The sequence below is a fragment of the Chelmon rostratus genome, chromosome 17, assembly GCF_017976325.1.
Source record: "Chelmon rostratus isolate fCheRos1 chromosome 17, fCheRos1.pri, whole genome shotgun sequence".
Classification (NCBI taxonomy): Eukaryota; Metazoa; Chordata; class Actinopteri; order Chaetodontiformes; family Chaetodontidae; genus Chelmon; species Chelmon rostratus.
In genome coordinates, this window is record NC_055674.1 from 7,768,460 (window position 1) to 7,783,826 (window position 15,367).

General features: G+C 43.4%; 1 protein-coding gene across 1 annotated transcript; it reads left to right on the forward strand.

Annotated features, from left to right (window-relative positions):
• Positions 1 to 617: 617 nt before the first annotated feature.
• On the forward strand, positions 618 to 15,302 carry mrtfbb (myocardin related transcription factor Bb). Its single transcript, XM_041957384.1, has 14 exons — positions 618 to 825; positions 4,273 to 4,338; positions 6,021 to 6,076; positions 6,183 to 6,258; positions 6,515 to 6,676; positions 6,856 to 7,037; positions 7,366 to 7,503; positions 8,434 to 8,675; positions 9,052 to 9,187; positions 9,280 to 10,158; positions 10,979 to 11,089; positions 11,231 to 11,359; positions 11,449 to 11,509; positions 11,613 to 15,302. Exons 1-14 carry the CDS (start codon positions 726 to 728, stop codon positions 12,086 to 12,088), a joined length of 2,814 nt encoding a protein of 937 aa, XP_041813318.1. The 5' UTR covers positions 618 to 725; the 3' UTR covers positions 12,089 to 15,302.
• The last annotated feature ends 65 nt before the right edge of the window (positions 15,303 to 15,367 follow it).

Genomic DNA, 15,367 nt, shown 5'->3' on the forward strand with positions numbered 1-15,367 from the left:
TCTAACCACCATTGTCAGCCACGATTAAGCATGTTTTTGAATGAGCCACTGCAGAGTCACTCTTTGTCCCCTCTTTGAGTTTTTAACTCCTCTGTTCATGTTTTCTTATCACATTTTTAAAATAAATAGTCACAAATTAGTTGGAGGTTGCTGGACATTCACTGCTATAAATCAGTGGTGTTGTAATGAAGAACAATAACGAAAACAGTAATCACTCCTCACTCAAAAAAAAAAAAACCCTCATAACTAATCCTTTAAAATGTTTAAAGATAAGCTTCCATGTCCCTGAGGATGCAGCGTGTTTGTTCTTGTCATTGTTATTTAGTGCTACAAATGTTTCTGGAGGAAAAAACTTTCTCACGAAGACGTACCCTCTCAAAATTCGAAACAGCTTGTTTTGATCCACCGTGTGTTAGTTACCAGTGAATTATTTCGCCCCCTCCAGACAAAATAGTATCAAAAGTACTGAAGGTTTTTGTGCTGTAGTTCGATGAGTCCTCTGTGAGTACAACAAAATGACCTGGCGAGGGTTAACATGAGCAGCGCTGTGTTCCCTCCTCCTGACATTGACAGAGCACACACACACACACACACTTTCTCCGCTGAGGCCAGCACGCAGCCAGAGAGGAGGGACTGTTTGCAGCTCTGAGAGCCAGCTGTCGTTCGCTCAGAGCTCGGTCTTTTCTCTCCCTGACTCCCTCGTTCTCCGCCGGCCTCATCACTCCATGGGACTCCAGACCTGGCAGCCAAGTACACCACCACTGTCCTCCATGGCCTGCCTTGATGTGGAGACCCCTTCCATCTGCAGGGGTAAATTCAAATCAGGTGCTTTTTCTTTTTCTCGTCTAACCTAAATGCATTTTATTGTGTTATTTGAGTATCTGCGTGACGTGAACTCAAGTTTGTTTGTTTGTTTTTTAACTCTGGTTAATCTTTACTGATTCTGGCAGCAGCAGTAGGGGGATCGTAGTGACGTAGACGCAGCTCTAACAGGAAATGACAGGGCAAGAGTGAAGATCGTCAGAATGATTCATGCCAAGCATCATTCTAACAGGAGGGACTATTGTCTTCTGATGGATAACAAATCAAACTTGCTGTAGAAATCTAGAGTCTGCGTGGGAGAGATTTAGGAGAGAACACTCATCAGTTTATACTGTCTGTGTTTACATTGGCACTCTGTTGAAACACTATTATGGTTTTCTTTCACATGCTATAAGCTTGAATTCACATCTGTAATGTAAGTACTCGCAATGAGCTTTAATCAAATGAACTGCGACACACATCCTGCTGATATTCTGATCATTATTTGGTTGCTTTTAGTCACCAGCAGCAAGTTGCTTTGATTAGACCAGGAGTAATGTGGACTCTTTTTAAAAAGAAAACACAACAGTGCATTTCAGTGATAAAACCAGTGTTTCTGGTGTTCACTGCCAAATTATGGTGAGCTTATTGTAACTTCTGTGAAGTCACATTTGATGAAAATAATTGCCAACCACCAGAGTTCAGGTATCTAAGCTACATGCCCTGTTTTTGCAACCTACAAAAATGACAATGCACAAAATCGATTTTTGCTATTGTAAGATGCACAACAACACTCAAATGACAAAACTGTCTAATACTGAATACGTATAGCATGCAAGACAGTGAAGCAAAATGTAGTTTCACTCCCGCCAGGGCCATCATGCAAGATTTGCATGTTTAGCATTTTATTTAAACTGTTTATCATTAAATTATTATTCATGACCTGCATAAATATAACTTTCTAACCAGAACCAGAACCAGAGCAGTTTGTGGACACAAAGTTTGAGGACACACCCACCCATGGGAATTAACTAATGTGTTTATTCTCCACTTTGAATCTTCATCTTAGGCCCGTTTGCTTTGAGGGAAAAAATATACACCACTGTGATGATCTTAAATTCAGAGTTATTGACCCATATCAGCATTTGTCAGCAGCATTTTACCACCTACACATTCACAGTCAGTGCTGATAAACTTCTGCTTTTAGGATTAAATGAGAAATGATGCAGTTTAGTTTGAGAACATGTGATAAACTGATACTTGCTCTTTGCACTTCTGAATTTGCCACCTGTAGTAATGTCAATTACTCACTTGTAAACTCAAGTCAACTGACGTTTTTATAGACATTTCAAATGATTACAAGCTGGCTGGTTAATTTTTGCCAACTTCTAAGTCGATCAATTAAATTGAATTTAGGTAGATTAGCCCCATACAAGTGCAAATTGTAGAAAAATGCATCTGAATCGGCTGCTTCACCCACAAATGACTTTTACTGATGAATCAATATAATCAGAATATTCATGGTTTAGTCTCAGTCTTTAGTTTATGGATGCCTCAATCTTTGCTAAAATGGGATTCTGTTTAGAGTCTGTGGTATTTATAACCGTAAAGCCAACATAACCCAGTGTCAGTTTTTCTAAACTAAATTCAACTTTGTCTGGACGAGAAGTATCTGTAGCCACACCAAACAGTTTTTTTTTTATTTGTACTGCTGATTAAAAAAAAAAGGAAAAAGTCAAACAAAATAAAAGGTCTGATGGGAGACCTCCAGGGATGATTTGCTGAGAACGACATGGGTCTGAGATTAGAGATTACATCAGTAGGCAGGGATTTCAGCAGAGCCTTCTCTCTGTGTTTCTCCAACAACCTCTGTTTACGCTCTGCTGCTGAGCTGGAGAGCCGGGCCAGTTTGCATCACGCAGAGGTTAGCCAGGGTTCAGGTTGAACACAAGATGACACAAAGTGAGGAGGACCCCCGGCATGAGGTGTACCCCCATACCGACTCTCAAATTAAACTACATTCTCTTGTGGAGCTGGAAGGCAGCTTTTGGTGTTATTGATATGCAGTTATATGCACTCATAAATTTTCTTGCCTGTGGCATTTTTTCCAAGTTACAGTGGATATGAATATTGAGACAAAGCAATGGCAATTTTTTACAATCTCCTGGTATGATCTGTCTCTGGCTATGACCCCCCTGGCCTGGGTTTGTAATAGCAAACACAGCAGGCGGGGCAGGCACACTGTGTTCTCTGCCCCAGAGTCGATGGGCTGCTCTGAGAGTAGACTCGGCCTCCCACCCTTTGCCTCAGCACTTGTCACTCTGTGTTCGTGTTCCCTTGCCCACCAGTGGAAGCCCGTGAACGTCCCCTGTGCTCTGCGTACAACTGGAGATCTCACCCCCTTAACTACCCCCAAATTTCATGGTTCCCAGGCCTTGTTCTCACAGCTGCCCAGTTTATTTTTGCTAGAGTGAGTCACAGAGGCCTGTTCAGACGAAGCGCCTTTCCCAGGAGAGTTGAGCAGGTCTGTGTGTGTGTGTGTGTGTGTTTTTGTGAGAGAGAGAGAGAGAGAGAGAGAGAGAGAGAGAGAGAGAGAGAGAGAAGCTGAACCACTGTGTAGCTCTAGCTAAGCCAGCTTCACTTCACTACAGTGGTGACGATAAGGGCCTCATGTTCCTCACACCGACGCCTCATTCGTCACCATCACCCATCACCCTCCTCTTCAAGTTGTTTTTTTTTTTCCTGCATGGATCGATGTTATTCTACTAAAATAACAAGTCCACGCTTACTTGTTTATAAATGTTTAAACTGGGGATCTTACTACAGTTTATATTGATGACAAAATAACGCTGAGGACAAAGTCCTGTATGTGATGCCTGCATGCAAGACTCAACAGTTCCTGCTGCAGGATAGTTGTATCTTTGATGTGCCATAGTAACATAACATCACTGCTTGTCCACCAAAAGCAATGTTACAATTAAAAAAAATGTATTTGATCAACACGACTCACTTGGCTGTTGTTGGTGTCATGAACATCTCCAGTTTTGTTCATTATCGTAACTGCTGCCCAGAAACATTAATCCCTCTTTTATCTGATTGTGTTCTGCACTGTAGTTACTTTGTTTGACTCCTCTGTGTATTTGCATCCCACACAAAGATATCGACTCTCATTGGGAGGGCTGTCAGCCAATCACGTTGCACTCTTCAAGTCTTACTGTTGTAAAACTTGTGGTACCTTAACAACCGTAGTTAAAACCATACAGGAAGTGAATAGGATGTCTGTGGTGGTGAACAGGGTTTACTGTCGGGCCTTTGGGGTAGCGTATTGATTGAAATAATAAGTACTTTGTTTTATTTGAAGTCTGGCAGGTTTCACAGTTAAAGCCAGAGATGGTTGTTAGTTGACTCAGCGGACTTGGCTCTGAACGGTAAATGTTCAACTCTGACCTCTGTGTCCCTGCACTCTCACAGTCCTCCAGCTCTGTCTGCAGCAGAGGAGAACTCGAGAGCAGCTTGTGGATCAAGGCATCATGCCGCGTGAGTATTCACATCGCATGCTGACAAAAGTGTATGTCCTCAATCCAGAGTTCCTTTCTCTCTCATAACTGCCTTTGAATTTTTTTTTCCTACTGCCATGATTTGTTGCTCTCATGAGTATTAGAGGTTAAATTCAACGTCATCTAATCCAGCTCCAGCATCTTCATCAACCAAACTTCTTCGTGAAGATACAGTACCATGTAAACATTATGTTGTGCAGTTACTCGCTGTACATGTGTTCACAGCAACATGTACACTACTCCTGCCTGTACAGTTATGATGATTATGTTGCATCTGTGTAATGGATGTTTCAGCTCATACTAGTTTTATTTTAAGTTTTATTTTATATAATACCATGAAAAGCATTGTGTGTCTGCACACAAATCAATTACTTCATTCCATAAAGTATGAAGAGTATCGTCCTACTCAGGCTGTTGCTAATAGTCGTGTAATTGCACTCATGTAAACATGGCCAATGATAAAAATTACTCAAAGGCTTCGCACATAAGCCATCACCGGAACTAGCTCCTACTTTGTACCATCCATCCTTTGATGTGACAAAAGTGGAGCAGACTCAGTCCCCATGCTACACCTAATAAAAGATGAGCTGAATCTGTGACAGAATCATGCTGATAGCTGGAAAGGTGGAAAGAGGGAGAGACAGAGCCCTTTGCTTTTTGTCCTGTTCTCTCCTGAGAAGCCTCCTGCAGTCAGGCTTTCTTCAGCTCCTCTCTGGCTCCACACAGGCACATGAGTCAGCGACTGAGCCTTCAGTGGAGGTCAGTCGTGCCCCGGCCAAGCGTGGCCTGCACACAATCCTCCCCGGCCATTCTCCACTAAAGCGCTCTGCTGCTCCCACACTTACAGGCTTATGGTAGGTATGCAGTGGGGTTTAGGTGACGAGCAGGAATGTTTTCCTTTGCTCCGCTGACACACTCTTCAGAGCACCCCCCTCGGCTGATGGGTCCTTAAACCAAACAGTGCTCGTCATCGCAGAGGTGACTAGTCAGTGATCCAGACCTCACGTAAAGCAGGACGAGATTATTCTGCGAGATCAAAGAGTTACTCCCTGCATAGAACAATCTCTCTGCTTGAGTCAGTAAGGCCGGCACTTCCTGTTTGACTCCCATGAGCTCCTGCTCAGCAGTGTCACACTCGTACAGAACAACAAAAACATGAAAATAATATATGAAAACTGGATTTGTATCTCAGGCCATTAAGTGTGTTATTAGTCAGATTCTGTGTTGTGTTTTTTGTTTGCTGCAGGATGTCCATGATTTTAAACTCTGTCTAAATGTCAAAGGGACATCATCATTAGATACATTACAGTAGACACATCCAGCAGTGTCCATTCTCTACAGGGATGTAGACATCTTGTACTGTCCTAACTTTAAACTGCTTCCCAAGTAGTAGAAGTTCATTTGAAAGAGTGTATACAGTAGAAATACTGATTGATTATTGATTGTTTATTATTTCAGAGATCACTCTTAGGTGGTTTGGTAATTAAAGGTACTCAACAGCAAAAACAACCAAATGTAAATGGCCGTTTGGAAGCAGTAAGAAGGAAAAAGCTCCTTAAATCAATGATGATTTTAAAATAGATGGAACAGTTTGTTTGTGTGTGGAAACACAGTATATTGACCAAGAAAAGTTACGGATTTTGTTGATTCACCTTTTCACAGCTCTGAAAACACCTGCCGCCTTTCATGAGCAGATTCGCAGCCTGGAGAGAGCCAGGGTAAGACATCAGCTAATGTCATCACACTGCAGCTCATGATTTTATTCATCAGAATCCAGATTATGCCCCAAAAATATATGGAAAAACGCTTAACTTTTTTCTACAGACTGGAAACTTCTTAAAGCACAAACTCTGCAGCAGACCGGAGCGCTCCGAGCTGGTCCGTATGCACATCCTACAAGGTAATCATCCTCTTGTGTGTTCTCACTGAGTAAGTATGTCTGCATAGCAGAGATAAATAAGGTGCTTATTCATCTAATCGCACTTATTGCCTGTATGAATTTGTTTTACAAAGTTAGAACCAGATATATGTCTTGGAGGTTGACATAAGTTTGTGAGGTCTGGCTGAGCATGTAGTGAGTCACCCTGACAAAGCAGTTAAGAGGCTGACTGATACTGGCCTGATCCACAGCCAATGATCCTCTGTGTGTTTATCAGAGACGCAGGCTGAACCCTCCCTGCAGGCCACACAGATGAAGCTGAAGAGGGCCAGACTGGCAGATGATCTCAATGAGAAGATCGCCCAGCGGCCTGGCCCCATGGAGCTGGTGGAGAAGAACATCCTGCCTGTTGACTCTGCTGTCAAAGAGGTCCTCCATGGTACATACTCATCAACACTTTTATATCCTCTATCCATTCAAGCCATTTGTTTAGCCCACTTTGGTGCCATGTTCACCACCCACAGCTCAGCACTTACAGTGACAGCCAGAAAGATAACTAATTTATCCCTTATGTAAATAATAAGCTGTACTTGCATATGTCTGTTGCTGGCCCCACAGACGATAAGGCAAACTACTCTAAGCTGTCAGATATTTACAACTTTAATGAGGACAGCAGTGACGCCTTATCACCACAACAGCCTGCCAGCCAACAATCTCCCAGCTCCACCTCCGCCTCTCCAAGGGAGTCTGGAGGGACTGAGGCCGCTTCTACTTCCTCTAACTTAGACTCTCCCATACAGGTACACCAATGTCTTCAACAATTACAATTTATAAAACTGTCAATGTCAGCAGACAAACTGATTTGCAAACCTCATTTGCAAGTGCTCTAATTTAGCAGAGTCTAATTATTTACTGTATGCATACGCAGTGTGTCAGCCATATATAATGTAATTATTATTTGTGGAAACATTTTGTACTCATTTGTGTTTATCAACCTGATTTTGGTTATACTATCCCAGTTGAAGTGCTTTTTCTTTCTTTGTGTGGAATGATGTTTACCAGGCGTAGCGGCTTCACTGTTCTTACCGAATGGACTGTGTGGTTTCTCTCTGTCTCTGCTTTTCATAGCACTCCTCACCACCTAACTCACAGTCCACATCAGATTTAGTCAACCTCATCTCCACCAGTGAGCAACAAAGCAATCAGCAACCTCAGCCAATGACCACCGCTGTCCCCAGTATCACACCGGGGCCAGTTCTTGTGAAGGTGAGCTTCAGATCTGTTTTTAACAACTCCAAGTTTCACCGAAGGTATTTCAAATCTTCTTAAACTCACTGTAGAAGTGTTTTTTTAAGGATGAGTTAATTTAAGTAGTTTATTCACTTACATTCTTGAGATGAAATTGACCTCTATTACTGAGCTCTCTGTCTCTCTGATTTATTGACTGTTTTTTTTCTTTGTTTCCTTTGGAAATATGATGAGAGATGCGATGTCAGAAGACACAGAGTCTGTGTTTTGTCACACTGAAAGTCACATCAGTTTTGGGGTGAACTGAATGTCAGCATTCAGCCAAGTCAAACACAGTTCAAAGAGCAACAGGGTTTAAAGTCATTTCACAAATCCTTGGTCTTAAATCTGTGCCAGCCACAGTTTGTCTTCAATTAGGGTCAAATGACAGGCCGGCCTTCCTCATTCAGGCTGTGTAAAATGTAAGCCAAAAATCAAAGGACGGGAGTGAAGCAATAAGTTATGCATTTATCATAATCCAGTTATCTTCTGAGCATAAGATAAATTCTCCCTCCCTAGGAATATGATAGGGGACTGAGCTTGACAAATTGGAGGGCGTGTGCTTGCTTAACTCAGCTTGAGTTTCTGGTTTCATAGCTAGAACCCACTGCTCTTATGCCAAACCGTTTTCATGTGTATCCTGTAACTGCAGGTGGTAAAACAATAAGGGTTGCATTTCCACTACCCATTTCCTCATCCTGCAGTTCTCATTGGGTGTCAGAACAATGTTCCACCTTAATGCTTCAAGCTATAAAAATCCAGTGTCAGTTCCAAGTCTTTCAGTGTTGGTACTGGCAATGCTAACTGTATTCCCTGATAATCTGGACTGAGATCAGTCACAGGGATCAAATATCCTCCAGATGGTCCTCTCTGGTTTTACATGCCCCCTTTTTGTGTTGTGTTCTGCAGCAAAGCCTGCCCAAGCTCCCCGGCGATAAAAGCCGCAGCAAAAGGAGCAAAGAGCCCAAACCACGGGTGAAAAAGTTAAAGTACCATCAGTACATCCCCCCGGACCAGAAGCAGGAGCTCAATGAAGCGCCGATGGACTCCGCTTATGCCCGCCTCCTGCAGCAGCAGCAGCAGTTTCTGCAGCTTCAGATCTTAAGACAGCAGCAGTACAACTACCAAGCCGTCCAGCCTGCTGCAATCAAGTAGGCTTATGGCCCCATTTAGCAACACAAAGACTCCTTTTACACAACCAAAGATAGGGTTTGGCTCACCCCCAGTTTACCTGTATATGTATAGGCTAGTTACTTTGTGTTGAGTTTGTTGCGACTGAAATGTAGAAATGTTCCTTTCAAAGTTATATTATTTTAATGTTGATTTTTAAACAAACTCAAGCAAAGTTTCACACCTGGTTTTACAGCTAGCAATTACTGTTTAATCACAGCTGCTGTTTGTCTCAAATACTTTACATTTCCTGCTCATGGCATCCTACACAGAAGCTGTTGATTGTGAAAGATTGATAATAGTTTAGATTCACTCTCTAATGTGTACTCCCTTTTTTCTTCCCAACAACAACAACAGACCAACAACTGAGGTACAAACCAGCTGTGCCAGTGTTGTTCTGAGTGGAAACGCTGCGTCTACCGCTGTGCAGCCACGGCACACTCACACGAACCGCAAGCCGGATCATTTACCAGCTAATCTGGATGAGATGAAGGTGACACGTTGCTGCTTGCACAGTGTGACTACATGCATTTCATGCATGCTAAATTTTGAGAGGAATTTCATAATAAGCTGTTATCTTTGCAGGTTGCTGAGCTGAAAATGGAACTAAAGCTCAGATCTTTGCCTGTTTCTGGGACTAAGACAGATCTGATAGAGAGGCTAAAGTTGTACCAGGAGAACGCTAACATACAGACTGCTGCAGCCATTGAGACAACAGCCGTCACAGCAACCTCACAGTCGGAAAACACAAAGCTAACCCCGCCGGTGTCCCCTATAGCCTCGAAGGTGTCCAGTCTGGGCATAGACGACAGTAGTACGGCAGACAGCCCCACCAAGCTCTCAGATGCTCTGTCTCCTACTCACTGTGTGAACTCCCCACAGAGAGCTCCACAGGAGGAGTGCACAGAAACAAAGTCCTATGAGAAGGATTCTGAGAAGGACAAACGTCTCCACGAGAAGGAGCGTCAGATTGAGGAGCTGATGAGGAAGCTGGAGCAGGAGCAGAGGCTGGTGGAGGAGCTGAAGATGCAGCTGGAGGTGGAGAAGAGGAGTCAGCAAGGAGATTCTCCACCTCAGCTCAGCCCCCTTGCTCCCATCCAGGTCAAAGAGGAAAACAGGGCCCCTTCAAACTGCTCAGTGTCCTGCAGTTCGCCTGGTCTGCCAGTGTTGGTCAAACAAGAGGAGGTGGCAGATCAGAGCCACTTAGCTCCTCAAAATCAGTTCATCATCGGCCACCAGTCTGTCAAGCAGCCTGAAGCCCTGCAGCCTGGAGCCCAGATCCTCCTGCCTGCATCCCTCCCTGCCACAGCAGTCACTATCCAGCTCCCTGCCAACAGCATCAAATTACACACTACTGTTAGCAGCACAACCCCAGGCCTCATCCAGACCTCTGGACAGGTGCCACAGAAAATAGAGGCCTCAGCAGCATTACAACAGCAATGCAGCACTCAGCCACTGGCAAAGGTAAGTAAACACACTCATTTTTATCACAGGCTGCCTCGGCCCATCTATTTCTTAGTCATCGCTATCAGCTGTGATTTTTTTTGGTAGTTCTGGATTTCTTTAAAATGTGCAAATTCAAGCTGTGTGTGTAGTGTGTGTGCACCTGAAATCATAATTTTTGTTTTCTATGCACTAAATTCAGATTAGGTTGCACATCATACATCTGGTGCAATGTTTTCGATGGCACTATGTAATGACACCTCAGAATTTTCTCTTTTCTTTTTTTACATAGTTGACACTCTGTCACGGGTAATGCATCTTTCTTGTTGCCACAGTAATGACAGGCCTCAGCTAAGTGGTGAAATCCTTCCCTATTCACATCAAAAGGCTTGTGGAAACTTGGGTTACTGGGGCAGGTGCTGAGTGAAGGCTGACAGTGGTGTCCTGACTGCCCTCTGTCGTCCCTCCGCTCTGTGCCAGACAACCAGCCAGAATTAGCAACATAAAACCGCAACTCAATGCTAACTGAGGAGAACACTCATGAGCTATGCTGCCTAGAGCTGCAAACGGTGCAGTCACTAGTGTGGCTTAAAGGGAGTGATGCTTACTGAAGAGGGCCCAATGAAATTCAACTAAAACAACATCACTAAAAAGCAGGTCTTTATCCCTCAAGGGAACTTGGCTATTGCAAGAGAAGTGTTAGTGCTCTCACAAGGTAGTGGATGATGCATTGCACTGCTTTTCCATGCATGTAGGAGACTGCAGTGTTCTACAACATCGATGGCATTAATGCATTCATGAATGTATGCCTCCATGCTGACCTGTTTATATTTCTCTGTAGACTTGGAGGATGGATAGGACGGCACAAAGCTTACTCAACACATACCCAGCGAGTGGATGTCCCGTGGGAGCCTCCTCCTGTGAAGCTGGTCCTAAAGGACCTGCCAATAAGGTAGAGAATAATCCTTTAGTCTCTTTTACTTTGGTTTACTCATTTGTATAGTTTCCACTGCATTTGAGTGATGGTCCGTATCAGATGTATCCTGTTTTTCATGGGGACTCAAAGGGACTGTTGTCTTTTCCTGTTAAACAGTCTCCACATACCCGCCGGCCAACTTTCTTGCATCAGCCAAAATTCACAAATCATGTGTCAAAGTGTAAAGACCCGCCCCGCTACGAGGACGCAGTTAAACAGACACGCAGCATGCTAACGGCTGTTCAGGTGACAGATAAATACATTGCTTACAGTATATCCTTTAAATTGTTGCTACAGCCACTCAAACATTTACTGATCTTTGTGTTTCGCTGCAGGGTCCCACTGCAGCTAGCCAGCAGATGGATGATCTGTTTGATGTGTTAATCGAGAGTGGTGGTGAGAAATACGGCAACTTTTTTAGGGGACACTGGTAAAATAAGACATAAAATACTAATGATGATTGGATTCTCACTCTTTATGAACTGTACTTGTTTTTCAGAGATCTCTCCGTTCATCAGACAGAATCCTCCCAGCCAGGATAAGCCTCTCCCCGTGACAGCCAGTGTAACCACTCTTCCCATCAACACGGTAATATCCCGCCCTCCACCCGTGGTCCAAGTGGCCCTGCTGCCTGCTGCACCGCTCAACTCCTCGAACAGTTTGGCTGCCCTGACCTCTGACACCCAGCTGGAAACTCTCCTGGATGGCACACTGGGCACTCACACTGAACCACAAACACTTAAGCTGATGGAGGAGCTACACTCACCTATGGTTACCATGGAGGTGGACTTTAATGAAAACACACCACCCTCTGCTTTGAACCTGCACAGCACCAACATGGACAATATGGATTGGCTGGACCTTACCCTGTCTGTGCCAGCAGAGGGGGTCAACCCGTTGGACATGTCAACACCAGTGGGTGTCTTCTCTTCTGACTTCCTGGACTCACATGAACTGCACTTGAACTGGGACTGAGAGCTGTCAAGGTGAATTCTTACACCTATCAGACTGTTTCAGATATCCTTACTTTTTAACGCAAGGGAGGATGGCTTTTGTTTCCTATGTGGAAAAATATGAGCCCTCGGTGGTTGGGGCAGCTCTGCTTTGCTTTCTGGCCATATAACTCAGCTCAATAATAATGTAATTGTGCAGCATCATGTTTAGACATTGCTGCATTGCTTCCTTTGAGGCCTTAAACTCTCTGATTGTATAGGGAGACTGGCATAAAGTAGGACTGGCACTGGCAGATTGAGCTGACAGTGTAAGTAGCTTTGAAATTTTAAATCTTAAATTATGCCACCTCTTTGTTATCAATCTCATCGTTATTGGCTTCATTTTGTCCTCTGGACTTAGTGAATGCACAGGATTGTATTGGCCGTGTTAATGGCAGAAAGAGTAGGAAAATGTCCTAATCCTGGTTAAAGAACTTATGGGCAAACGCAGCATGTAGCTGTGGGCTGTTGTTGTATGTTTACTGCACACTGTCTTGGAATGATTATCACTGTCAAAACAGATTGTAAACACACCTGCTAAATGTATGTACATTGTGAAGCCTAAATCAGATGTTTAACTGAGTGGCCTGATGTGAGGCCAACGAGTTGCCATAGTGTCAGCATGGGCCACACGTAAGTGACCAAACCAGCCCGACCGACCAAGTATTTACTGAAAAATACTTAGCCAGATCTTCACTCCTGCATCTCCATTACATCTGTACAAACATCATTAACTGCCTTAAAGACTGGTAGATCGACTCTTAAAGGGTTCAAAATTGTTGAATTAATATCAGCTTGGTTTTTTTTTAGGTAATTTATTCAAGAAAGTATAAGCATGGCAGGGCATATCCGACCAGAATCTCCGTGTGCAGCATTGCAATGTAACAACCGACAATCAGAAAAATAACAATATTCTTCAGTATGAACCACTGCTCATGTGTGTTATTTGCCCGCTTCATACTGTAATAACCTTCATGCCTTACAGTTGATTTGTATTGTAGTGACATCTGCTGGCCACATCTGAATCTGATCAGCTTGAGCAGGAAAACGTCTGTGGTCTGACTGGTTTTCTGTTTTGTAGGAAAAGATGAGTTCTGGTATGAAGCAAACATGATGCACCACAGCAGGATCGTCTCTAGGCAGTTGGGTGGGTGTGTTTGAGCATAAAGATCACTCTGCTGACAACAGTTTTGTTGAGTTGTGAGGGATTCACTGTCTGCCTCTGCAGGTTATCTGGAGCATTGCTGACAAACACACCTGAATGTGAAGGAACTGTTGTGGAAAGGACTTAAGAGATTAGTAGTTTTTCTCTTTTTCCTGTCAGCACATTATTGCCTCATTTGACAATCTAAGTGTCACCCTTTCAAAGCGACTGTGTGATGGAATGAGGAATACTTTCCCTTCAATATACTAGTACAACTCGACACCAAGATGCATTGTAACGCATAGTTAATATACAACTGTAAACATTCTCTAAAGATCTCTTTCTATTTCTGGAGCCCACAATGCTAAATATTGTTATTTTATGTTACACATGACTGGCAGTGTTCCCGCCAGCTCTAAGATTCCTGTGGATAACCTCTACTTAAGAAATCACACCTTGATCCAGGGTCTCAGAATAATTATCAAACAGTCTCTATCCTTCCATTTTTCTCAAAAGTAAAGAGTTTTGACTCAGCACATAATTAACAGTAACCTTTTCAATCTGTAGGGCTTGTCACTCTGCTGCATTTATTCAAGCAGCAGTAACTCACGTGTGAACTGTTTGACATTAAAGAAGTCACCAAGGCCATCTTTCTTCACAGATGCAACAGAGCTAAAATTCAGTCTTTTCTGTCCATGGTTGATGCTAGAACCTTTATTGACACCTTCATTTAATTAACAGTTGATGATTAAGACATTTTGTTGTCAGGCCAACTGGGACTTAAAGTATTCAAAAGGTTTAGAATGCTGCAGCTAGAATTTCACATAGAGCTAGAAAATTTGGCCATATTATAAACCCGCGGTTCCTCAAATGGCCACTTGAGGCAGGCTTCAAAAGCAAGTCAATCCCCATAGACCCCCATATTACAATGCCCAACTTTACAGCAGAAATAAACATGTTCACAGCCAGGTTTGCTCTCTATAGCTAATATCACCGTTCATGACAGCTGTATGGAGGAGGGATTTTTATGTAACTCACATGTTTCAATTACATTAAGGCTTAAAGTTGCTTCTGATGACTTACAGAATTGTAAATGATCAAGCCTCAGGGTTTGTGTCCGTCCCCAGAGTTTAAGAGAAGTCAACAGGCTGCAGGGTCCTATTGTGCCCCATTCCTTTGGAAAAACCTCCCTGCTGATATTAGACAGGCTGTCTGCCTTCAGGCCTGTAATTCCAATCTTTAAACTCATGTTTTCGCCCTAACTTTCAGTAAGCTGCTTATTCTTTGATGTTTGTTCTGCCATTGAGAAAAATGTAAACTTTCTGAAAACCACTGCATCTTTCTAACCCTCTGTTTGTTTGTTGTCCCACAAGCACAGGTCCATGCTTTGCCCATGTCTCTCTCTCTTCTTTCTTCTCTCTCTCTAGTTTCTCCTCCTTGTCCTGTCTTTTCACTCAGGCTCCTCTGTGCTGGACCATCAGCCGTGGGACTTCTCCCTCCCCTGGTTGTCGGTGCCTCCTTCCAGATGTTTTGGATCTGGATCTTCATCTTCCAGGAGATTCAGCCCCCCCCCCCCCCCTTGTCTCCCCCTCTCCCTCCCTTCTGTACATGTTGTCCTCTTCTCTCTCTCCCTGATGAGAATGATGTGTTATAGCTTTGCCTCATCCTCTTTCCAGGTCTCCACGGTGAGGAGGTCGTGTGGCTAAGGTCTGTTTGGCAGCACCTGGAGGTTGCTGGAAGTTCTCCTGGTTACGTTTTCTTCATACCTGTTTACAGTCATCTAATTTCATCATCCAGATTATCCATGCTGTCATTTTGCGATGTTGATCAAGCCTGAACACACGACAACTACTGCATGCCTTTCTGTCCTGGAAGAGGGACCTCTTCTCTGTCGCTCTGCCATATTTCTTCCTTTTCGTCCTCGTTTAAGGTTTTTCCTCATCTGAATGGAGGGTCTAAGGACAGATGATGTCATATTCTGTACAGATTGTAAAGCCCTTTAAGGCAAGTTTGTGATTTGTGATATTGGGCTATAGTGTATAAATAAAACTGACTTGACTTGATTTTGTATTCCATTTATATGAATGTAGACATTTTGTATACAGAGAAAGTCTCTTA